The 25294-nt window shown below is 34.9% G+C and overlaps 3 protein-coding genes across 3 annotated transcripts in view; 1 reads left to right on the top strand and 2 right to left on the bottom strand.

Annotated features, from left to right (window-relative positions):
* Window positions 1–8382, bottom strand: part of tmem62 (transmembrane protein 62) — a 35475-nt gene extending 27093 nt beyond the window's left edge. The window contains exons 1-4 of the mRNA XM_056476716.1: window positions 8042–8382; window positions 5788–5899; window positions 5103–5240; window positions 1911–1956 (exon numbers count right to left, since the gene is read on the bottom strand). Of these exons, the coding sequence (XP_056332691.1) occupies window positions 1911–1956; window positions 5103–5240; window positions 5788–5899; window positions 8042–8224 (479 nt within the window). The 5' untranslated portion in view covers window positions 8225–8382. The remainder of the gene's footprint in view (window positions 1–1910; window positions 1957–5102; window positions 5241–5787; window positions 5900–8041) is intronic.
* The window catches only part of ptgr2 (prostaglandin reductase 2), a 75771-nt gene that overhangs the window by 44343 nt on the left and 6134 nt on the right, over window positions 1–25294 (top strand). The window lies entirely within an intron of this gene.
* On the bottom strand, window positions 9770–25175 carry hadhab (hydroxyacyl-CoA dehydrogenase trifunctional multienzyme complex subunit alpha b). Its single transcript, XM_056476715.1, has 20 exons — window positions 25080–25175; window positions 24217–24258; window positions 21827–21897; window positions 21397–21530; window positions 21170–21308; window positions 18941–19060; window positions 18757–18859; window positions 16840–16962; window positions 16550–16668; window positions 16190–16246; window positions 15900–16009; window positions 15218–15352; window positions 14822–14993; window positions 14650–14736; window positions 14425–14565; window positions 14273–14341; window positions 12900–13095; window positions 11311–11425; window positions 11030–11175; window positions 9770–10447 (listed from the first exon to the last, which is right to left on the bottom strand). Exons 1-20 carry the CDS (start codon window positions 25144–25146, stop codon window positions 10302–10304), a joined length of 2292 nt encoding a protein of 763 aa, XP_056332690.1. The 5' UTR covers window positions 25147–25175; the 3' UTR covers window positions 9770–10301.

Here is a 25294-nt window from a genome sequence, read left to right as displayed (position 1 = left end):
GGGAAAGCCACACAAATTTGTGATGACTTCTGCCTCATTAGCATAGGACCCTAGTCTTGTTTTTAAATCTGCCATTATGCTGACACATAGGCATTTGTAGCTCCGCCCTCTTTTGAAAAGACCATAGTCTAGTTTTAATTTAAAACAACAGTCACCAAAATGGCACAATTAGAATCAAAGGACTTAAAAGGGTCAATTTCAAAGAGTCATAAAACATTACTTGTGTGGTATTTTGAGCTGAAACATCACATACACTCTCTAGGGACATCAGACTTTTCTGAACACAAATAAAGATATTTTAGATCAAATGTAAAAGCTCTCTCATCCTTCAACTATAGTTGACTTCAGTGATTCAACTATAATAATACTATGTGCCAGGAAACAAACTGTAAATATGACTTGGTTTCAAAGCTTTCGGTTGCTTTTCTAGACTTTGAATGTCTCGAGATCATTGTTGTATAGACCATTTTGAGGGATGTAAACAATAACAATGGTCCCAACGTATTTCCTGTTTTACTTTTTTAATTTTTATACCTTCCGAAAATCCAAAGAGAGCTACAAATTGATAATTAATATTATGATTGCTGTTTTAACATCAAGTTATGATTGAATTGCCTCTTGTTATAGTTATGGAATAGTTTGATAACAAGCAGTAAATGTTCATGGGCCAATGACATGACCACATTGAAATGGTCTAGATGGAGGATGAGAGAGCTCCAGGATTTCATCTAAAATATCTTCATTTGTTTTATAAAGATGAACAAAGAATTCAGGGGTTTGATACGACATGAGGGTGACAGATTAATGACAGAATATTCATTTATAGGTGAACTAACCCTTTTATGTAAAGTCAAAATGAAAAAATGTTGACCACAATGTGTGTGTGATTTAATTTGTTGTTTTAACAGTGTGCAGGCTGATATTATCACGTATGTTTTGCAGATTAGAATGTAGTCAGAATGACCACACTATTAAAGTTATATCTATGAATATCTACATTTTTTAAATATTCATATTATAATTTAACAGATTGCACAGAATGCTTTTCCTTTGTCAAAAATGCTATCGAACCTCTGAATGCGGTTTCCTGAATATTAGAGTTTTATTATTTTATACAACAGCTGAACAAACTGACATTAAATGTTAAGCGAATTATGTTCCAGACAAAATATTGTCTGCTTTTTTGTGCCTTTTTCACCAACCTGTGCAAAGCATTTGTGCATTTCTTTATAACTCTGCAATGTCTCGTTCCTGAAATAACCTGTTTTAGAAGGATTCATTTTAGCCAATGATTCAATGTTGCATAGCTTAAAGTAATAGTTCACCCAAAAATGAAAATGTCCTCATCATTTACTCTCATTCACTCGATGAATTTCTTTCACAAAACAAGAAATTCTGAGGAATGAGGAAAAGCAGCCATTGACTTTCAGAGAAAAAAAAAATACTATGGAAATCAATGGTTACTGGTTCACACCATTCTTCAGTATATCTTCCTCTGTGTTCAACTCCAACAGGTTTAAAACAAGTGGATGAGCAAATGATGGCAGAATTTAAATGTTTGGGTGAACTATCCCTTTCTTTTTATTTAATCAGCCGTTTTGAATGAACTGTGAATGTATTTTTATTAAGACTTGTTGCCACCTATTGGAGGTTTAGTATAATTTATTTATCATGGAAGACCTAAAACAGCAAACCTTTAGCAAAATTACTGTTATCAAAATATTTGCCAATATTGCACACTTCTTTTTTTTAGAGTAAGACAAACAATTAAAAAAAAAACTGTGTAAACAACTCTTTTAAAAAAACTAAACAAATAGTTCAGTATGACCATTAAAAGGGCATTTTTCACATTCAATATCAAAAAATTCTTGTCATTTTAATACTCCTACATTTGTAATATTAATACTGACCTGTAATAATTGTTCACACTCTCCAGAGAAATGATATTAAAGGCATCTGTGGAGACAAAGAGAGAAAAATCAGTGGAGATTTCCTGGAAATGGAAGAGGAGCGGGGACAAAATAACTGATAATGGAGCTCTTATTACATGTCTGGCAGCTTTCGTAATGTAACACCAGTTACAGGACCGGTGGGGAAATGGGATAATGGGAATAGAGGAAAAATTATATAAGAGCTATGGGGGGAGTTCATTAGAGAGCTTTATTAGGCTGATGCTTTCTCTGTAGCTAAATATATTAATTTGCCATCTGAAATACCCCATGAAACAACTGCTGCAGTATGAATGTTTTATCGGTTAATATTAAATCCTGTTGATCCAAATGATCCATTTACCTACATATGTGGTTAATTAGATGAGTTGTGATTCTGTTGCACTCTATATATTATGTTCAGTTTTAATTTTTGTATTCGTCATTGGAAATGTAACAAGGGATTTGCAGTCTGGAGTTGGAAGTCTATGTCAATACAACAATGCAGAATGACTGAAATGTTAGTCTTTTTTAATAATTATATTTTTTGGGTTTGTTTCACCTTTATTATTTATCTCAAAAAAGCTATCATATAGTGTCTGAAAACTTAAAATACAGGGCTAAATGACTTCAGTTTTTAATTTTGAAAATGTACTGTTTGAATCAGAAACCTGAGGTATGGAAATAAACACCGTGAAAATTCATCTAACGATCTTCTTTTGTGTTTGACTGACTACATAAAAACAAACAAAAAAAACAACAACTTATGGATATGATGTGGAATATCAATTTGTAACTGTGTTATAATGATTAACTAAAATAAAACCTATTAAAAAATGTTTTTGATCATTAAAATAAATTTTAAAATACATATAAAAAGTAAAATCAGAATTAAAAGTACTAGAACGATTAAAACTGAAATAATAAAAATGTTAAAACATTAACATAATTAAAAAGAAAACTGAATATATTTAAAGTAAAATAATAAATAATAACTCTGTTGCGTAAATGAAAATTGATTTAATTGATTATGGGTGTTCTGTAATAAGACTAATGAGCAATAGCCTCATGAAAGCAAAGTGGTTATTAATCCTCCTGAAGTTTGTTCTTGTGTCAAAACAAGCCGGCAATATCCTGTTTAACAGAGCTGGGCTTCATTTCAAGTCATTAGTGTGACATAACCGTGTCCAGCTGTCTTCGCTCAATCGCTTTAATTGTTTTATTGCCAACAGACACTGGGACAAAGATGGACAATAATTGTTCCTGACCAACAGCGATGTGCAAAGTGGAAACTTAAATTTGGAGCTTTATTTAGATCTCCCACCAAACTTACAGACACTTCTTTTACCAACTGTGGACCAAACCGACAATAGAAAACAATAGTGAAAAGTGTCATCAGGTAAATTTTTGGTTTCCTTTAACTTGTAATATGAAACCGTCAGTTCACAAAGAATGCTAACGCTGTCATTCCTGCTCAATCAGCGATACTCGCTCAACCAGTTATGTGATTTTGGGCCAGGACTGTCTATTTTAGGCTCAAATTAGTGGCTAAAGTATTTGAACGTGTACTATTGCATTTGTATAGTTTTGAATGATCTTCTTACGCTCTATTGATGGCAGTTTACTTGCATTTTATTGTAAAAGATACTTTGCAAAATATTGTAGCAATCTTTTTCTTTGAGGTCCACGTGGAGAGATCAGGCAATCTGTTTGACAACATTCATTCTGTTCGCAACTTCTTAAAGATATAGTACGCCTCAAATAATAAAAAAACTATTAAAATTCATAATTTATCCCCCTCATGTCATCTGTGGTGAATATGCCCTTATTCTTTAACCAAATAACCTGAGCTGTATTAAGCAATATTCTGGCTCTTTCCAGCTATTCAATGGCAGTGAATGGCGCCCGAGTTTTTAAAGCTCTAAAAAAGCGCATTTATTCATCATGAAAGTAATCCAGGTTAATGAGTGCATTCTGGAGCAAAGTGATGGGGTTTTTTGTAAGAAAATATTTAGATTTCCATTAATTATTAATATTATTGGCTTTTCAGTTGCAATGTATGGCATATGAAAATCCTGGATAGAGAAAAGCTAAATCTAAAGTTTAGCCAAAACAACTCAATTTTGTTTACAAATCGCTCTTAAAAATAATGTAGCGCAGCTCTTAAACATGTGTATATAGCGATTATTAGTAACCATTGTTAATATCAATGCAAAAAACCCTGATTCACTTTGAAAGTCATTCATTAATCCTCTAGAGTCAAACTGATTTCTTTAATGATGGGCGGATTCATGTTTTAGAGTTTCAAAAAACTCGAGCACCATTCACTGCCATTCAAAAGCTGAGATATTATTTAAAAGGCACAATTAAAACATACCACAACCACTAGGAAAGTGTTAAATATTTAGCTGACTAATGTACTTAAATCATCCCAAATGTTTCAAAGAATGTTCAAATCCAAAAAAATTAGCAATTTTAACTAGTGACACGTAGGCATGGGACGATAACAGTTTTAAAAAATGTTTGATAAAGGTATACCGCTGTTTGGAAAAGTCAAGGTTTTAAAACCGTCAAAACTTTCTGCTATACCATTCCTAAGGTATATGTTAAACTTCTTTATTAAGGTTTTTTTTTTTTTTAGAACAACATCTCCAGCAGAAAAGATCTCCAAAGATGCTATTTTAAATTGTAAACAAATCTGTGTTTTTAAAACTAGTGAAGACAGCAGAAGTCAATAATTTATTTTTATTATTTAGCCGGACATGTTTACTGCTCCAAAACATTATAAATGTTTCTCAAAATAAAATATATTGTGTTTAAAAGGGGAAAAGTTGTTGTTTTTACCCAGACATTTAACATTTAAAAATAACTTATTTTAGAGCAGTAATCACAATACCGTAATATTTTTATCCAAGGTTATTATACCGCCAGAATCACCGGCCCATGCCTAGTGACACAATCTCACACACCATCGATTTCCACATTTGTTTTACCATTGTATTGTATTGTTGTGAATACACGCCCTCTAGTGGCAAAAATGACATACTGTGCCTTTAACATGACCCAGATTATGTCCACCTAACCTAATACGCCTAGGATGGCTTGAGGTGGAGTCAATTACGGAATTCATTCATGAACTATTCTGTTTAAAAATTTTGTAAACCAAATACTCACCATGGTTTCCGCGAATGTCAATCCATTTTGTGCGTTCCAGCACCCGAGATCTTTTCAGGACGTTGTGGTAGGCCTGCCATTCCACTTCATGTTGAAGAGAGCCCATTTTACTCTCAGTCTTTGCATCTGTCAAGTCCCCTGTTCAATTAAAATACACAAGTTTGTGAGTGTCATTATATTTCATGTTCATATAAAATCTAATTTGACAATGTACAGTTGAAGTCAAAATTATTATAATTTTTTTATTTCTTTTTAAGTATTTCCCAAATGATGTTTAACAGAACAAGGATTTTTTTCACAGTATTTCCTATAATATTTTTTCTTCTTGAGAAAGTCTTATTTGTTTTATTTCGGCTAGAATAAAAGCAGTTTTTAATTTTTTTAAAAACTTTTAAGGTCAATATTATTAGCCCCTTTAAGCAATTTTTTTCGGATTATTTACAGAACAAACCACTGTTAAACAAAGCCTTTAAATGTCACTAAAAACTGAATACTAGAATCTTGAAAAAATATTTAGTAAAATATTACTTACTGTCATCATGGTAAAATAAAAGATAAAATAAATCAGTTATTAGAAATGAGTTATTAAAACTATTATGTTTAAAAATGTGTTGAAAAAAATCTTCTCTCTGTTAAACAGAAATTGGGGAAAGAAATATACAGGAGGGCTAATAGTTCATCTCACCTGTGGCCAGCACAAGATCAGGTTTAATGACGTCAATAGTGTCAGTGCAGAACTTCTCGAAGTCTGGGATGCGCCTTGGATCGTGGAAACGGCTGATATGGATGTCAGACACCTGCACAGTGAAACCAGCATTGTTGGAAAGCAGATAATAATAATGATGATGATGATGATGATGATGGGGCAAATAGCAGGCCTGTGTGTAGTTAACAGTGAGTGCTGGAAATCTCACACATAAAGCATAGCTATTTATAGAACAAGTGTCAGTGGCATATTGCAGAAGGCATCTCTTATGTGCCAGTCTGTACACAGCTGAAGGTTTAATGTTGTATCCTTCAATTTATAGCACAAGGGTTTTATTCACACCAAGCAGACAGATCAGAAGCGACACTTTTTCTTTACAAGAAATCAAAAGGTACCATATATATAGATTCTGTAGTATGTATCTATCTGTCTGTCTGTCTGTCCACACACGATGTGACCAATATAATTGTTAGCTACAGCCCAGACATTAAAGAACATTTTAAATTAGAATTGCATAAAAATATACTATAAATAAAACAATGGTGATTTTATACAAGTTTATCAATATCATGCGTCTTAAAAGGTCAAATCTGAGTGATCCGAGTTTGAAGTAATATTTGAATAACTAATAATCATCTTTCCTTGGTCTTGTTAGGCAGGTTTAAGACATGTTTGTTGATATATTAACACACATTTTACTCAAAAACATAAAGAATTTTTTTTTAAAGATGCAACTCCAACCTCACATATGATTTTAATGACACAAAGGCGCAAAACCACTATACAGATCAGTGGGCACTGCTAAAAACCCGAATAAGAATTGACATTTAAAATAATACATGCATTAATTTGTAAACAAAAAGCACATTATGAGATTTCGTTTGCTAAAGCTCTATACAAGCTGTCTTTAAAATATTTATAAATACTGAAATGTGAAATACTGAATATATAATGAAGCATAATGAATATAATATAATATAATATAATATAATATGACATAATATAATATAATATAAATTAACATAATTTGACATAATATAATATTAATGAATATTATTTGACAAAATATAATATAATATAATATAATATAATATAATATAATATAATATAATATAATATGACATAATATAATATAATATAATATAGGCCTCACGGTGGCACAGTGGGTAACACAATCGCCTCAGCCTCGGTTGAGTCAGTCGGCTTTTCTGTGTGGAGTTTGCATGTTCTCCCTGCGTGGGTTTCCTCTGGGTGCTCCGTTTTCCCCCACAAGTCCAAAGACATCCGCTATATGTGAATTAGCGAATATGTGAATGGACTAAGCCGAAAAGAAACTGAATGAATGAATGAATAATATAATATAATATAATATAATATAATATAATATAATATAATATAATATAATATAATATAACATGAATGAATATAATTTGAAATAATAAAAGTATAACAATAGAATAAAATATAATATAAAATAATAATTTGTGAACCACAAAAATAAATCAGTTAAAGAAATAGTTTGGCCAAAAATGCAACTTTACTCACTATTTACCTTTGAACACAAAAGTAGATATTTTGAAGAACGTTTGAAACCAGTAACCACTGACAGCGATAGGAAAAAAACGAAATACTGTAAAAGTCAATGGTTAATACAGGTTACCAGCTTTCTTCATATTTTGTGTTTGTGTGTATGTGTGTGTTCAACAGAAGAAGAAGAAACACACTCAAACAGGTTTGAAACAAGAGGGAGAGTAAATGACAGAATTTTCATGTTTTGGGTGAACTATCAATCCCTTCAAGGCAAATCTAAGGAGGCCTACCACTGAACTCGCGTTACAAATTTTAATATACATAATTACAATAAAACAACGTCATACTTGATTACTCTAGACTTATCACGGTAACGCAATAGTCTTCATGAAAATAAAATGTCCGTCTCATATTTGATCCAGCACACCATATACCCTTTTATCATTTAACGTTACTCTTATATCATTATACATAGTCCTGATCATAACTACAGTTTACAAAGCCCTACTGTTCACACTTGATGTCCTGCTACATACTACAATATTCAGCCATTAATATTCTACAACATGACAGCCCATAATCCTCCATATCGGAGCGAGAATACATTATTATGGCAGAACGCAAAATAAAAGCCGTCCTCCAATCCATCACATGGTCGGCCCGTTGACAGTCTAATGACCGGTGTGTTTTGACCTCCGCTCACCTGCACGAACCAGAAGATGTTGTCCCGCTGTCCGCCGGGGTGCGGAGGGCCGCCGCTGCGCCCGGACTGGGGGAATAAGCTGCGTTTCGGGTGCCAGGCGCCGTCATAGCTGTCGAAGAGCCAGGAAGTGAAGCAGGCGAGCAGCAGCCCGAGGACCACCAGAGCCGCGAACAGCCGGAGCATCCTGGAGGAGTCACCGAGAGCCCTGCTTCATGCCGGAGGAGCACTCACACTGCCGGACATCCCCGCAGAGCCGGTTTACTGAGCGCCAGCGGAGCAGCAATGGACGAGCAAATCAGCGCTTAGTATTCGCCAACATCATCCATCGGAAACTTCCGGGTGGCGAGATTCTGCTCACGTAAATACACAGGAAGGGAAGAAGGGATAGAGAGAATGGACATGAGGGGCGTGGCTTTGGTGCGCGCTCTCGGCCCGGATGTTGCTGCTAACGCGTTTACGTTTGATTGGATGATATTTTAAATGTTAAATCTAATTAAATTATAATAGACCATTTTGAGAGATGTAAACAATAACAGTGGTCCTAATCTATTTCCAGTTTTATGTTTAATTTCCATAGCTTCTGAGAATCCAAAAGGGTCCACATATTGATATAAAAAATGACTGAATCAGTCCTTGTTACAGTTCTGAAATAGTTTGACAGGCAGGAACTGAAATGGTTTATAGATCTTAAAGAATGTCTATCATAAATAAACTCGCTATAATGTTGAACTGAGAAAAAAATACTAATAATAATTACGCTACAAGTAATTACTATTACTGTATGCAATTATTTATATACAAATTGATTATAATCAGGACACTGGAAATTTAGCAGATAAAAAAACAACAAAATTTGCTCATCCACGTGATAAATAGGAAATATAAATAACTCATTTTCGGCCAAAAAGTTACTGCCTTTTTCCTTTGCACCGCAGTATTTGTAGGCTGTAAAAATAAATCTGAGAAAGATTTACAAAATAACTAATATGAATGACAAAATATAAATACTAAGCTATAATTAAAGTATAAATATAAAAAGTTTTCATTTAAACAATAGTTGCATAAGCTTAGTAGATTAAAATGATGTTGCTAAACTGCAACTGAAATAAAAATAACCATTAAAGCTAATTCAAAATATGAATAAACCATTTCTGTAGCATTGAAGTAATTTTGTTCAAGTAAACGCATGTTTGAATAAGTGTTGTTCTATATTAAATTATATAAATAAAATATTAAAATTGAACCAAAAAAATAAATAAAATGTTTAATATACAAATATTTGACTAAAATTAAAATATATCCCTAAACTAATATTTAATTACAAAAGTTGAAAAATAAAAGTTTCCTTTAAATGGAATACATTTAGTAAACCTCAAATCTAAAAAGAGAACTAAAATAGCACTGGTGCATGAAGGCGTTTATTTGAGAAAATCATGTAATAAATGTCAGTCAGCCTATGATCTTCACAAAATAAACACTTTCAAAGTTGATTTCGGTTTTAAATAGCCTATAATTGTACCCCAATTAGAAATTTAATATTTTAACATGCATCAAAAAAAAAAAAAAAGAATTTTATCATTATAAAATATCTTCAAGTTGTGTTCCCACTTTGTGTGTAGAGTAGGTAGTTAAATATATAACACAGTTATTCTATTAGTAAATAAGATTGAAAACCTTTATAAATCACCATATGGAGACAAGAAAATAAAAACACCAAAATCATGAAAGTCCTTTTAACTTTTCATTTAATTCACAGATGAATTCCTTAATTGTCTTTTTCTGAGGCCACTGTCTATGTCCAAAGAGAAACTGAGCACAAGAGCTGAAGCTCACTGAAATTTAAACAATTATTTTACAGACTCCGAAATGCTTTTAGACTAGAAAACATGAAGTTTTGATGGGCATCCAGGGTGTCCTGGAATGCACCTGATGTCTCTGCCTGTACAGTTCATTTGTACACAACCATTACAAAACAATTTCACCTAACAATTTCATTAATATACAAAAGCTAAATCAGTAAAAGGCTCTCATTTGCCCAAGTCTACCTGAATATTAGTCAAGCACATGACATTTTATGGGGAGATGTGATATTTCATACCGTGATGCATCATTTCCTTTTTTTAAGGAACATAAAGGCTCTTCACATTCTGTGCTCTTGTTTTAAGTGCACGATAAGTACGCGATTGCTTTGTTATTCATGTAAATCTCTGAAACTTCTATGAAGTAGTAATAATGATAATGGCACGTTTATTATTCAAGGTCACTTATGAAACTTCTTGCTTGGATCCCTGGCATGATCCAGCAGCAGCTGACAAGGTGTAAACTGGTTCCCGAAAACCTCCTCAAACCTCCGCATCTTCTCCACCAGTTTGTCTGCACCAAAGCTGTCCACAAACCTGAAGGGGCCTACAAATACAGAAACAACAATGATGGGAATGATGGGAAATTATACACAATTAAAAGTTTTCCATTTATTTATTTTAGATTTCAGTAGATTTGTCTCTATTTTTCCATTTACTTTATATTTATTTTTTATTTTGTGTGTGTTTATTTGTAATAATTTTTTTTAAACGGTGGTTGGCAATAATATTTGTTTATATTTTCCTGTAAAACTATCCTATTTCAGTAAAAGTAATATAAATTTATTATAAATTAAACAATTTGTAAAATAAATGAATAAAAAAAAAAGAACCTCCTAAATCACGATAAATCAAAATAGTATTTATATAGTATATATATAGTATACATAGTATTTGTTCTCCCTACTATGGAAGTCAATGGTTACAGGTTTCCAACATTTTTCAAAATATCTTCTTTATTAACAATTAAAACTCAAACTGGTTTGTCACAAGTCAAGGTTGAGTAAATAACAGCAGAATTTCGATTTCTGGTTGAACTATGCCTTTAAATAAAGTCCAAAAGAGCTCAAATATTATTAATAATTTCATAGAACCCTTCAAAAATAAAAATCAAAACTTTAAGCCTCACCTCCAAGGCAGGGTGGAAAGCCGAGACCGAAAACAGCACCAATGTCACCTTCCACTGGATTGGCAAGGATTCCCTCTTGCAGACACAGAACGGCTTCATTCACAAAACGAGACACCAACCGGTACTGAATATCCGAGTCTGAAGATCTGCGTGTAGAGACACAGACAGAAGAAGACATGAGGATTGAGCACAAATTAAATATCCTACAACAAAACAAACTAGATTTGTCCTAATAAAAATGAATGAAAATACTTCTATTCTAAACAGCCTGTACAACTTACATTGCAGCGTTTGGGGTCAGCTTGTATGCTTCAAGAATCTCCAGAGCTTCAGTGTTCACGTCTCTGCGTTTGAGCCCAGGCTGGTAAACATAGCAGCCTTTGCCTGATTTACGGCCTAATGGTGAAATGAAAAGAAATATTTAAAATGGTAAATATAGTAGAAGTATAGTATAGCTCAAAGTGAGTGTAGATGCCATATTGTATTGTGCATATATGAAAAACAAAGCCATGAAGGATAGACTTAAACTCAAGATATACATTAACACATGCACACTAAAACATTCCTCTTTGTGAGATTTTTAATACACAAATATGATGGGGGTTTTTTTCAAAATATAGACTTGGACAGCTTTTAATTCCCATTGCCAGCTCCATCATTGTTTCGGTCTCAAAGATCCTGGATTACATTTAATTTTGAAAACTTGCAACTTTAAAATTAATATTATGTAATTGAAATCTCGAGAACATTTGATAAATATATTAAAGTTAACAAAAGTTGGAATTTCTTGAACTGTCGCCTCACAGGTCGCTGGTTCGAAGCCGGGCTGGGCCAGTTGCCATTTATGTATAGAGTTTGCATGTTCTCCCTGTGTCCGAGTTTCCTAAGGGTGCTCCGGTTTCCCCCACATAGTGTGTAAGTGTAAATGAGTGCGTAAATGGATGTTTCCCATTACTGGGTTGCAGCTGGAAGGGCATCTGCTGTGTAAAACAACTGCTGAATAAGTTGGCAATTAATTCCGCTGTGGCGACCCCTGATAAATAAAGGGACTAAGCCGAAGGAAAATGAATGAATGAATTTGTTTTCCTATTGGGGTTAGGGTTAATTATATTGTAATTTAGGCACTTACTGTATTATGAACAAATCATGTGCCCTCTTCATATCATATATTTTTACTTAGTATCATGTCAGCAACAAAGGCTATTTTCATGGCAAAAACATTGCATTAACAAATATGCAAACAAAAACCACAAACAAATGAATGCAAAAATAGATACAATTTTTAACGCTAAATAAATACATGATAAAAAGAACATTTTTCCTGGTGACACTTTGCTAAATATGTCCTTGAGTGACTTCAATTCATAAAAAAGCCTTCATGCAGGACAGTCCATTTGAATGTGTTTTACAGCATAAGGAATTTTGCAGAACAAACACAGAGTGAGGTCTTCACCTTTAAACCAAAAGTCATGGGTTAATCTTGTATGTCCAATACGACATCTGGTAATAAAAAAAAAAGTACTTGATCAAATCTTGCGTTAGAATATTGTGCCCTCTTCAAATATGTGTGCGAGTGATGTGCATCTGTATACAAGCATCAAGTCAAGTCTACATTAAAATGCTACCTGTTCAAATACGTCATCAAATAGACAAATAAATTATTACACATTTGAAGTCTCTTTAATCTGTCTATATGGTGACTAGCTTATTTTTGAAATATTGTTAGAGGTCTATTAGATCTTGCCTGACACCCAAATTTTAGCTTTTTTTTTTTAACCAGGACACCTGTTTGGGGATCTTTCAGTCAACTTGCTCCAAGTTTTTGCACAAAAACCTCACAATTCATTGGACTTAAGCAGAAGAAATGTACCTTTGAATCCTTTCTCCACCATAGACTTTAAAAACTCAACATTTCCCCCTCCAAATCTGGAGCCGAAAGCCTTGCCGAGGTCTTCAGCCACATGAGCTGCCACATCAATGCCCACTTCATCAGCCAAAGTAGCAGCGCCAACGGGAAAGCCAAAACCTGTGGTCAGGGAATCCAGCTTTTTGGGGTCAGTGCCTTCCTGTTAGTGGAGTACAGTAGTACAAGTGCATTAGGATGAAGAATGTCAACCACAGCCATATAAAAATTAAAGAGTCACTGGCCACTTGTTAGGTACACTTTGCTAAAACCAGGTTGGTCCCACACTGTTGCCTTAATTTTCCATGGCGTAGATTCAACAAGGTGCTAGAAACATTACTCAGGGTATGTGCCATATCTACATAAATGCATCACACGTTGCTGTAGATTTGTTTTGGTGCACATTCATGATGTGAATCTCAAATTCCAAGCACATCCCAATGGAGATCTGATTACTGTGGAGGCCATTTCAGTTGAGAGACGTCACTGTCATGTTCAATAAACCAGTGTGAGGTGATTTGAGCTTTGACATGACATATCCTGCTGCAAATACCATTGCAAGATGGATACATTTTGATCATAAAGAGTAGACTGCTGTGCTTAAATGATACTGAAGTGTACAAAGAAAACCTCCCTCACAGCATTACACCAGCAGCAGCAGAGCTATTGATAGGAGGCAGGACTGTTCCATGCTTTCACGTTCTTCAGGCCAAATTCTGACACTGCCATCCAAAAGCCATGACAGTAATTGAGACTCATTAGACCAGACAGCCCTTTTCCATTCTTCTTTTGTCCAGTTTTGGTGAGCTCATGTGATTTGTATCCTCAGTTTGCTGTTATTATCTGACAGGAGTATCACCAGTGTGCTACTCTTCTGCTGCTGTAGCTCATCTGCTTCAAAGTTTGATGTGTTGTGCATTTAGGTCTGAGCATTTAGAAATTCTCCTCTGCTTTTTTTTCCACCCACAGAAATGCCACTCACTAGATATTTTTTCCTTCTTCGCCTTTTCTAACCATTCTAGAGATGGTTGCAAGAGAAAATTCCAGTTGATCAGCACAGTTTCTGAATATATCAAGCTTGGTGTATCAACCATACAATATTTAAAGTCATTTAAGTCCCTTTTCTTCAAGTTAAGTTTAAGTTTCACTTTTCATTCTGATGCTCGAGCAGATCTGGATTACATCTACTCTAAATGCACCGAGCTGCTGCCATGTGATTGGCTGATTACATATTTGCATACGCAGCTGAACAAGTGTACCAAATAAAGTGGCCGATGATTATACAATACTTTTTAGAACAGATGTGATTGAAGGAATAATTTAGAATTTAATAGGCAAACCTGCAATATACGCACTGCCTCCGCCAACATGGGAGCTAAACATCTGGTGGTGTAGAATCCTGGTCCATCCTGAAGACATACTTATCAATTAGTTTAATTAGTGAGTCCATAAAGCACACATTTTGGATTGATAGAAATATGCAACATCTCACCCCAACAACAATGATGACTTTGCCCTGCTTCAGGCCGACCGCCACCGCTGAGGCTGTTGTGTCTTTGGAAGTTTTATCAGTGGTGATGATCTCCAGCAGCTGCATCTTGTCCACTGGAGAAAAGTAGTGCATTCCGATGACCTGTAACAAAACACAGTAAAGTGTGAAGATTAAGATCGTCTCAAACTGTCAAACATTTACGGTCAAGAACGTAAAGATTCTTACCTTATCAGGTCGCTTGCTCACAGCTGCAATATCTTTGATTGGTAAAGCAGATGTGTTGGTAGCAAATATGCAATGTGGGGGAATTACCTGCATGGGAAAACATGGCATGATCAAATGCATTTTTTGTATGTAGGAGAATTTAAAATCTCCAACTTGTCTGATATGAACGTACTGCTTCGACTTCTTTAAGGACTTTGTGTTTGATGCTCAGGTCCTCAAAAACGGCTTCAATGATCATATCAGCTTTATTAAAGCCATTGTAGTCTAGCTGCCCCCTTAGGTTGGACAGAAAAGTGTCCCTTTCAAATGATGTTAGGCTCTTCTTCTTTGTTTTGTCATTAAGCCTAAAAATAAAGTAAAATGAAATTATATATGTAAATCTTAAATTAAAAAGGGTTAATTCACACAAAAAAAGACAATTCTGAAAAATGCATTTACTCATGCCATAAGACTGCTAGTCTCTCAAACACCAATGCATTTTTTTTACTGAAACCAGATAAATCACTATTATCGGCATTTGAAGTCCAGGCTAATTTAATTTATTTGTTTCAGTAGATTTAATTCTCACCCTTTAAAGACCTGCTGCTCTCCTCGACTGAGTCCATCCACGGTTGTGTCCTTAAGAATGGTGTGAATGCCTTTATCTACAGTCACTTGAGCAACGCCAGCACCCATCAGCCCTGCTCCCAAGATAGCAAGCGTTCTACAAGGAGAAAATAAACATCCAAGAACAATTCATTTCAATTTATACAGTACAAATTACTATTTTCAGAAACATTTAGTAAATAAAGCTAAATAAAATGGTAACATTGCACTTTCTGTTTGCTTAAAGTAGATTTTTTTTTTTAAAGAAAAGGTATTTAACAAATTGTTACGGAATAAAGAAAATTCTAACTTAATTCTCTTTTTAATCAATCTAAAAATAAATAGTTACTCAATTTTTCAAATAAATGTAATTATGTAGCATTAAATTGATCAAAAGTATATAATAATTAGAATTAGTACAAATAATAAATATATAATATACATTTAATTAACTATCTATCATATATACATGTGTGTGTGTGTATGTGTGTGTGTGTGTGTGTGTGTGTGTATATATATATATATATATCTTAATATTGTATTATTGTATAAATTTATAATTACAAATAAATGCTGTTCTCTCAAACTTTAAAGTAAAAACAAATCCACAACAGAAAGGAATCTGATTATAACTGTATGCAGGAATAGAGTGAGAGAACACTTACTTTACTTCTTTCTCAGGGGTTCCGAATCGATTTTTTTTGCATGTGACTTGACCATGATAAAGGCCAATAAGTGCTTTACTCTCAGAGGTCATTGCTAACTTGCCAAATTGCTGAAATGGAAACAATAAGGACATAATTAGATTATATTATTATACAAAACAACATTCACGTTCACTTTAACAAAAGCCTCTATTAAACAAACATCATAAACTCGATTTACACAAATGCTTTGCTTTAAAAAAAATAATGTTTTGCACCAAATCAGAGATTAAGAAAATCTTTCACGTCACCTGTGACTCAACCAGGTAACCTGCGGTCGGACCTTGCTCTACACCAGCCTTCACACTCTGAGAAAACCAGCAGGTGTCAATGAATGTTTGTTTGTTTATTTATGTTCTAATCCTATATCAGAAGCATAGGCTATATTCATGGCAACACTAGTAAATATTGAATGTATAATTTACATCAATAACAGTTTCATAATCATTACTTGTACAAAATATATATATATATAAATAACAACACTGATAAAAAGCAATATAACTTTTTTGTTTCAATTTGATCAATGGTAAATAAATACTTTAAAATCCCTCCAGAAGACAGTCAATGGATGTAAACTATTATGATGACTGACAACACAAACAGCACACCTCAATTATTTTCAGAGGAGCAGGATACAGTCCCTTAGTCTGCTTCATGACCTTCTTCTCAACTGTGTTGTAGATCTGCTGTCTCACAAATGGATAACTCATGACATAGTCTTGAATTTCTGCAAGGAAATAGACGGATTTAAGATTTAGAGCAATAACACAATGAATTTTTTATCTTGCCCAAGATTTAGAAAAGGAATCGTAATTTAACAAAAGCCCATTTAAAATGTAGCTTCATAATGATTTGTGACAAATAACTGTCTTGAAGTCTGACCATTACAAACACTTACTCTGCATCCAGCCCTTGTCTTTGGCAAGTGTGATTTTCTTCTGAGCAAGTCCTCTTGCAGCCTCCACAGCGACTTCTTCCAAGTATTCAATGGTCCTCTCCTCTGGACTCTTTAATCCAGGCCCTGCATTTGGTTAATTAAGATTAAACATGGCAGGTTCAAAAGTTTGGGTCAGAACAATTTTTTTAATTCTCTTTTTATACTCTTTCTTTACATTTTTTTATATTGGAACAGATGCATTAAATTGACCAAAATGGAAGGATTGTGTGTGTTTTTTTAAAAAATAAATAATACTTTAAATGTTCTTTTTAACTTTTGGTTAATAAAGTAAAGGCTTCAAAAAACGCTTTATACATACTACAAAAACAAAGCAGCACAACAGTTTTAGCATGATATTATCATTTAGTTAAACATATCTTAAGCACATAGTAATAAAAATTAGTTTACATTTTTAGTTTAGAGGATAGTTCACTCAAAGGGATAATTCTCTCATTTATTCATCACAAGTTCCAAACCTGACTACATTTCTTCTGTCGAACACAAAAAAAAAATATACTAAAGGATGCGGGAGAACAACAGCCACTCACCTGCAAAGTTTTTGTTTTTGTCAGTGGCTTTTTTCTTTCTTTCAATAATTCTTTACACTACTTCAACATAATGGGCCATGTCATACACCCAGCGCAATGTGGCGCAAGGCGCGACGCAATTGTTGTTTGCTAGTTTCTGCATGGCGCAAGAGTCGTTTTGATGTTTTGCGCCATGCTGTTTAAATAGCAAATGCATTTGCACTCATACGTATGTTCGCCCAAAGGTGTTCTGGTCTAAAAAAGGAGGCGTGTTAAGGCGCATAGCTGGCGCGTTGCTATTTTGAGAAACTTTAATAGACTATTCTATAGAAGAAAACAAAGCCGGTCTATTGTTCAAAACTTACTTACTTTCATGCCTTCTTCATCTCGGGGGGGATTTTTCAGTTTATTCATAACAATTTGCTTTTGTATAATGTTATTATTTTAGCAGTATTATTTATTATATGCATATTTATATTTGTTTTATTAAAAACAAGCTTAGATTTGCCCACCAGTCAGGTTTTAGACCATATGGGGCATAGCATGTGTATTTGGATTTAACTCAGTTTTTTGAGCACACTTTGTTATTACTGTTCATTTATTCTTTTGCTGGAAATTAAAACTGAATTTAAAAATAGTTTTGAAACAAATCTTTGCGCTTAAAAAACGAAATTAATTATTTAGAGGCTAATGGATGTCTGTGCGTACAAGAAGTTTCCCTATCCACGAGAGTGAAAGTGAAAGTAAACAATGAGGAGGCTCATCTCTCATTCTCGCGCTGTAGATGCTCTGTTTAACTGTTTACTCAATAGTGAAGGGTTCAGTTTTTACATTTACAAAGTCCGTCATGTAAATAGTAAATGCACTATGGCGCGACACAACTGACTCTTAAGGGGAATGGGAGATGAGACTCTGATTGGTTTATTCTCCAAACACACCTATAACTCATTAAGAAAATAAGCTCAACACTTTTAGACCATGCGCCATGGCGCAAAGCGGATTTTTCCATCCTTAAATTAGCAAAAGTGGATTCTGACACACCCTTAATGCGTTTGCGCCCTGCACTTTGCACATGGATCCTCAAAATAGAGCCCAATATCTTTTTTGTGCACAACAGAAGACATTAAAAAGAAAGAAAAGACTTAGAACCACCTGAGTGTGAGTAAATAATGAGGAAATGTTCAATTTAGAGTGAACTACACCTTTAAGTAAACACAGCATTGTTGTAAAGAAATCATTCTATCAAACAGAAAAATATATATCTTCGTGAAAAAAAAACCTAAAACTTATAAATGGCAGAATGTGTGCAGACATCTTACACACGACTGCAAAGTAGAGGATTTGTTTTTACCAAGTGTATCCACCAGCTGATGAACCAGGCCCATTTTCTTGGCTTTATCTGCACGGATACTCCTTCCTGTCAGCATTACATCAAAGGCACTGGGAAGACCGAGCTACACAAAAGCAAGTGTGTAAAACCCACTACAATGAGAACAGATCAAGAGAAATATCATTAATTATGTCAAATTACGAACCATTTTGGGGAGTCTCTGTGTTCCTCCAGCTCCGGGTAGCAGCCCAAGCATGACCTCAGGACAGCCCAGAACAGTCTTCTTACTCTTGGTGGCTATTCTGTATTGACAGGCAATGGCAAACTACAAACACACAAAACCCATCATCAACTTGAGATTTTCTGTAGATTGAGGGTGCAAACTACACAACTACACACACAAACAAATGAGTTACATGCTAGCTAGCATAATCTATAACATGCTAATTCATGTTTAAGTGTTAGCCATTTGTTATCACATGAAACACACAACTTATTACTAGTATAATATCAAAAATGCTAGGAACATGCTAAAAACGGTAGCAATATGCTAACTTATGTTATTATAGTTTAGACATGCTAGGAAGAAACATTATCATGCTAATAGAGCTAAATCGTGCAATTTATATGATAGAATCATGCTAGCAATGTGCTTGATCATGCTAGTATGATACAATATGCTTAAACATACTAAACAAGCTAAAACACATTGGCTTTGGTAAACATGCTAGAACTGTGCTAACAGCATATATATTCATGCTAGCTAGCCAAACCATGTTAAAAATATGCAAGCAACATGGTTTCTTGTACTAATAAATGTAAAAATCATGCTAGCAACATGCTAAAATAAACAAAAAAATGTGCTAATCCATATTTCTTTATCCTAGGTTTCAAACATTCAGGCAAGGCCTTCTTATAGTTACGGAGACCCAGAAGGGACGTGATGTGGGAAAGAAATGGGTGGGAGAAAAAAAACAAAAAACAGTGATGGGAAAATATATATATTTTAAAGTTTTTGCGTTCCCTCGCAAAACTGTTGTTCCACAAACAGTTGCTGTTCACTTCATACATGTCAACCCTCCCGTTTTTGCTGGGATTCTCCCAAATTTAGCCATTCTATCCCACTTTCATCCTATCATTAAGTATTTTCCTATTTTTCTCCCATATTTTTAATCTTTAAAGCACGTTGAAATTAATATAAAAATGTCTGCATTCACTTTCTTTCCATTAAAGCTGTGTCGATCATCACCCTTCATATGCAACCTCTGAGTCAGCGAATACATGTATAAGCGCTGATGGACTGATGTGCTCCATACGATAAACTTGTCCCAAATCAGCTTCTGTACACACCATTTAAAGTGACACCTCTGTTATCAAACAAGTGAAGAGCAGCAAATGAATCTCTCATTTTGTTTCGATAACAGAGGCATTACTTTAAGAATGCTCAGATCTACAATGAAAGCATTCAATTACTTTAGTAACTGTTTGTGCTCATTTAAGAGAAAATTAGTTGTGTTTAAAATAAAACACGCAGGACCGACATGTTTACACATTATTAAGTGTATTTGTCTGTTTAAACAGACACCCAAATCCTAACGTGTCCTGCACTTTAGCTCCTCTTTAAATGGCATGTACAGAAGCTGATCAGTGATCAGTTTATCATGTGGAGCGCGTCCATCAGTCAGCGCTTATACATGCATTCTCTGATTTAGAGGTTGCATATGAAGTGCAATGATCGACGCGCAGCTTTAATGGATAGATAGTGAATGCAGACATTTTCATATTAATTTACGTGCTTTATAGTAGCATTATAGTAATTAACGAGATTTCAAGATTTAAAATATTGGAAAATATCTAATGATAAGATGATAGTGGAAAAGAATGGTAAAATACGGAAGAATCCTGTCAAAAATGGGAGGGTTGATGGGTATGAAGTGAACAGGAAGTGTGAGGGAACGGAAAAACTTAAAAATATATAATTTCCTATCACCAGTTCATTTTTCTCACACCCATTTTTTCCCCCACCATCACATCCCTTCTGGGTCTCCATAAATAGTCAAGTTTCTTGGGGCAAACATTATTTAGTTTATCGTTTGTATAATTAATTTAATGTTTAGTCAAACCAAAGAACTTTAGATCAGAAATTTACAGTAAAGCTCAAACTAAACTTTTATATTTTTTGTTAAATATTTGTTAGTATACATAAAGTCGAACGCAAACTGTGTTTGACATTTGGACAGTAGTCCAAATACTCAGTACTCAGTAGTGATTATTAAACCACACTGAACTGAGCTAAACTGAACTGAACTTAAACACTACAAATTGAACTACACTGTTCCTATTTGCTATGGCCTTTTATGTGAAGCTGCTTTGACACAATCTACATTGTATAAGCGCTATACAAATAAAGGTGAATTGAATTGAACAGCAGTACCTCTAATCCTCCACCAAGGCATGATCCATTAATGGCAGCAACAATTGGCTTAGGAGACTTCTCGATCTTCTCAAACATCCTCTGGCCCTCTTGAGAAAGACCAGTGACCTCTTCTGCAGTCTTACAAGCCTTAATCATGCTAAATGCAGCATAAAAGCAGGAAAGATACTGTATTCGATAATGCTCATCATAACCCACCAGCAGTTAATGAACGTACTGATCCTTACCTGATATCTGCTCCTGCAATGAAGCAGCCGGGTTTGGATGAGATGAGAACAACGCTCTGGACAGCACTGTTCCCCCAAACCTCATCCATAACTTCTGTCATATCCTTTTGCATTTGAACAGACAGTGTGTTTACCTGAATATAACAACAACAACATAAAAACACTCATAATGACACCTGCTGTAATCTAAGTGGGTAAATCTACACCAGTGGTCTCAAACTCAATTCATGGAGGGTCGCAGCTCTGCAGAGTTTAGCCCCAACCGCCTTCAACTCAAAGCTGCTGAATAGTCTCCAGTGGTCTGGAACATCTTGAGTAGTTGGACCAGTTGTGTTTGATTAGGGTTGGAGCAAAACTGTGCAGAGCAGCGGCCCTCCAGGAATCAAGTTCGAGACCTATGATCTACATGGTTTGCAGACAGATTTATTACCTTTGCGGTGGGGTCATTCATGCGGACCACAGCCACATCTCCCTTGACCTCATAGCTTACGTGTGTACGAGCTGAGGAAGTGTCGAAAAAAGACATGAAATTAATAATAACAAGAGCCATCAGTCAAAGTCTTTTATTGTCAATCATGTAAATTATTTTCCAAGATTTTCAGATGTACAGACTGCTTAATCAACAGCAATTTCAAACTTTGGTGGTGTCATGTTGATCAATTTAATGCGTCTTGCTGAATTATAAACCGTGTCTCATTTCAAAGGCTGCATCCTCCGAAGGATGCATTCAAAGTGCACTGCGTCATCGCGACGTGACGAAGTCGGCCTTATTTAAAAAAACTTTGAAGGCTCCTTCAAATGCAGCCTCAAAATCTGTCCTTTGTTTCCCAGGTAATGAAGAACACAACCAGTTGATCCTTCACGGCCTCGAACGTCCCAAGATTGATTGCACGCTGATAACGGCAGCACGCTTTTAAAAGAAAACTCTGGTTTAAATGTATGAATTAGGTTTTTACTTGGATATCTAAACACACGTTATAAACAAAAAGAGCATGACATGTCTTACGAAAGAGTGATTTTATAGAAGGTTTACATGTTTATGTATGGATCAAAGGAAATATATTTCCAGCTTCTGTAAACCTTGATTTGCCTTTAATTCGCTTAAAATAAGTTTTAAAATCACTTTGAAAAAATTCATTACAAATTTTATCAGTGCTTATTAACAGCAGCTGTTACGATTGCCAGGTGACGAGATTCGTCCTCTGTAGGCTAGATCGTCTCATTTCAAAACGCTCGGTTCAGCCTGTGTGGACTTTGAAGGACTCAGCTTTGAAGTCTGCATCCTTCGGGGGATGCAGTCTTTGAAATGAGACACAGCTACAGTATCACTTTTTTTTGTAAATCGTACTCATCCAAAACTGTTGAATGCTCACACATCTTTGAATCCACAAAACTACTAAGCAGCATACCCTTTTACTTAACTTGATGACAATAATTTTGTTTGCACACCGATTCAGCTTATTCTGATCATGTGAATGTTGGAGAAGTAACGCTGAAAATTCAGCTGTCCCATTACAGGAATAAGTTACGTATATATTTTTATTAATACATACATTAAAAAAATAAAAAAAATAAAAATTAATTATAAGAATATTTTACAATATGTTACAGTATTTAAGCAACTGTTAAAATAGAGCTGAATAATTTTGGAAAATAATCTTATAGCTGTTTATATTACTGCATTTGCGATTTAATGAGAGATTATTTTTAAGCTCTTTATCTTCTGTAAGATTCAACAAACACAATAAATCACTGTATAGTCTGACCAACACAATATTAATGTGTTGTGTAAATAGTAACTATTTTAATAAAATCAAAAAATATTTCATAAACAAAAAACATTGTAATTATTCATTTACATGCATGCATGTTATTCAGCAGACACTTTTATCCAAAGCGACTTACAAGTAAGTATAAAAGAAGCACTTTCTAATGCACTCATAAAAGAAGTAACCATTCTTATTCATATTTTACACATAACATTTTTAGGAGTTTATTAAAAACCTGCAAAATCAAATTGGTTGCCACTTTGTGCAAACAAACATCTTGTGCTGATATTAAACATATGTAGCTCACCGGTCCTACTGCACCCAACCCAGTCTAAGCTGGGTTTGAACCAGCGATTCTTTGCATGGGAGTTGGTTGCTCTAACAAGGAGGATAAAGCCCATGGCCTCTAGTACCTGTTGCTAGAGCACCTTTTAGAGGTCAGAGGAGCAAGGTTTACCTACAAAGCACTTCGCTAGCTGGCCTCCATTACACTCATCCCCCTAAACCTCACTCCCATCCCGGACGAGCCCCCCACATGTAACCCACCAGTCCTACTGCACCCAACCTGCTCTGAGCTAAGATCAAAGCGGCTATTCTTTGTATGGTACTTGCTCTAACAAGGAAGCTGTAGACCATGGCCACTGGTGCATGTCGCTAGAGCACCTTTAAGAGGTCAGAGGAGTGAGGTTTACCAGCACAGCACTTCAATTCCCTTCACCAGCTGGCCTGCGCTGCGCTATGCTCTATGATTTCTGTTATTTATTTAGAATAATAATTGTATATTAAAAATAATATTGGGCGGTATATTGGCCAGTACTGGGTTGCGGCTGGAAGGGCATCCGTATGGTGTGGTTGCCTAGGGTGCCATTTAAACTAGAACCGCCACTGGCTAAGATGCAAACATTATAAATATGCCATTTTTGCACATTTTGCTAATGCAAACTAAATTAAATGTTAAATACAAGTTATGCTACATTTTATCATGATACATGTTTGGGAGAAATGTATATAATAATTTCAATAAACCACCAAAAAAAAAAAAAAAACTTACCCATCATGCAAGCAGCAAATTTAAAGGTCCGCCTAGTGACACCTTTATTGGGAGACAAAACAGTAAACAGTGATGTATTTGCAATTGAAACCGATGACCTGTAAGCAGTGAGGGTCAAGTTAGGATAAACCGTAAGATGGTGAAGAAGATAAATCACACACTGCAGAATGTAGACTGTCCTGTAGAGGACATGACTGCTGTAACACAGCCAGTCACACATGAACTTTAACCTAGTTTCCCCTTAACCGACTCTACAACCACAATGATAATCCCAAACAATCCCAATGGTGATTAAAACATGAGGAACTCAGTAAATACTTGTTTGTAAACAAATGTAATATATTAATTGCATTTTAATGATTATCATTGTATATGTACTAGAATCCAAGTAACAGTTAGCAGTTCTCTAGTTTACAAGTTTAAATCAACCTGGTTTATCAACGAGCTGGCCAGAACACTGCAGTAAACGAACATTAATTCATATACGTTTAATTCTCCACTTTAACTACTTACATAGACATTTTGTCATACATTAAGGCAAAGGGACAGTATTAGCACTCTGAATTGAATGGGAACAGCATACCGGTCATTCAAATGTATTGTAATTAATAAAAATGACAATTTAAAACCGCATTTATAAATACTCCCCCTTCGTCGCAGTGTTGTTGGATTATAAAGCACACGCGTGTAAACAGTCCTAAACGTGCATCTGTAGACCTTGAGTTAATTAGCCAGTCGAGCTAAGCTACTTGACTGAAGTGTATGTGGCGATTCACCAAAGTGGTTTATTTACTCGAGCGTCAAAACGAGACACAACAGGGATGAAGAGACATTTATGGAAGGATTGTGAAGGTGTGAAGTACCTGGAAAAAGGGTATATCTTCTGGTTGTGAGTCTGGAGAGGGAACCGAGGGCTCGTACGCCGGCCATGTTTGGAGGTCAATGTGTGTAATGACAGACAGCAGGCGGAAGACTGGAGCAGGAGGAGGAGGATTTCACTGCTGATCACACACTCGCTACCGCTCTTTTAGGTATAATCATATTTTAGCATGTGTAAAAATGAAAAGAAACATGCTTG

The sequence above is a fragment of the Danio aesculapii genome, chromosome 17 (genome assembly GCF_903798145.1).
Source record: "Danio aesculapii chromosome 17, fDanAes4.1, whole genome shotgun sequence".
Taxonomy (NCBI): domain Eukaryota; kingdom Metazoa; phylum Chordata; class Actinopteri; order Cypriniformes; family Danionidae; genus Danio; species Danio aesculapii.
The sequence above is the reverse complement of the archived record's forward strand: the minus strand, read 5'-3'. Positions and strand labels throughout refer to the sequence as shown.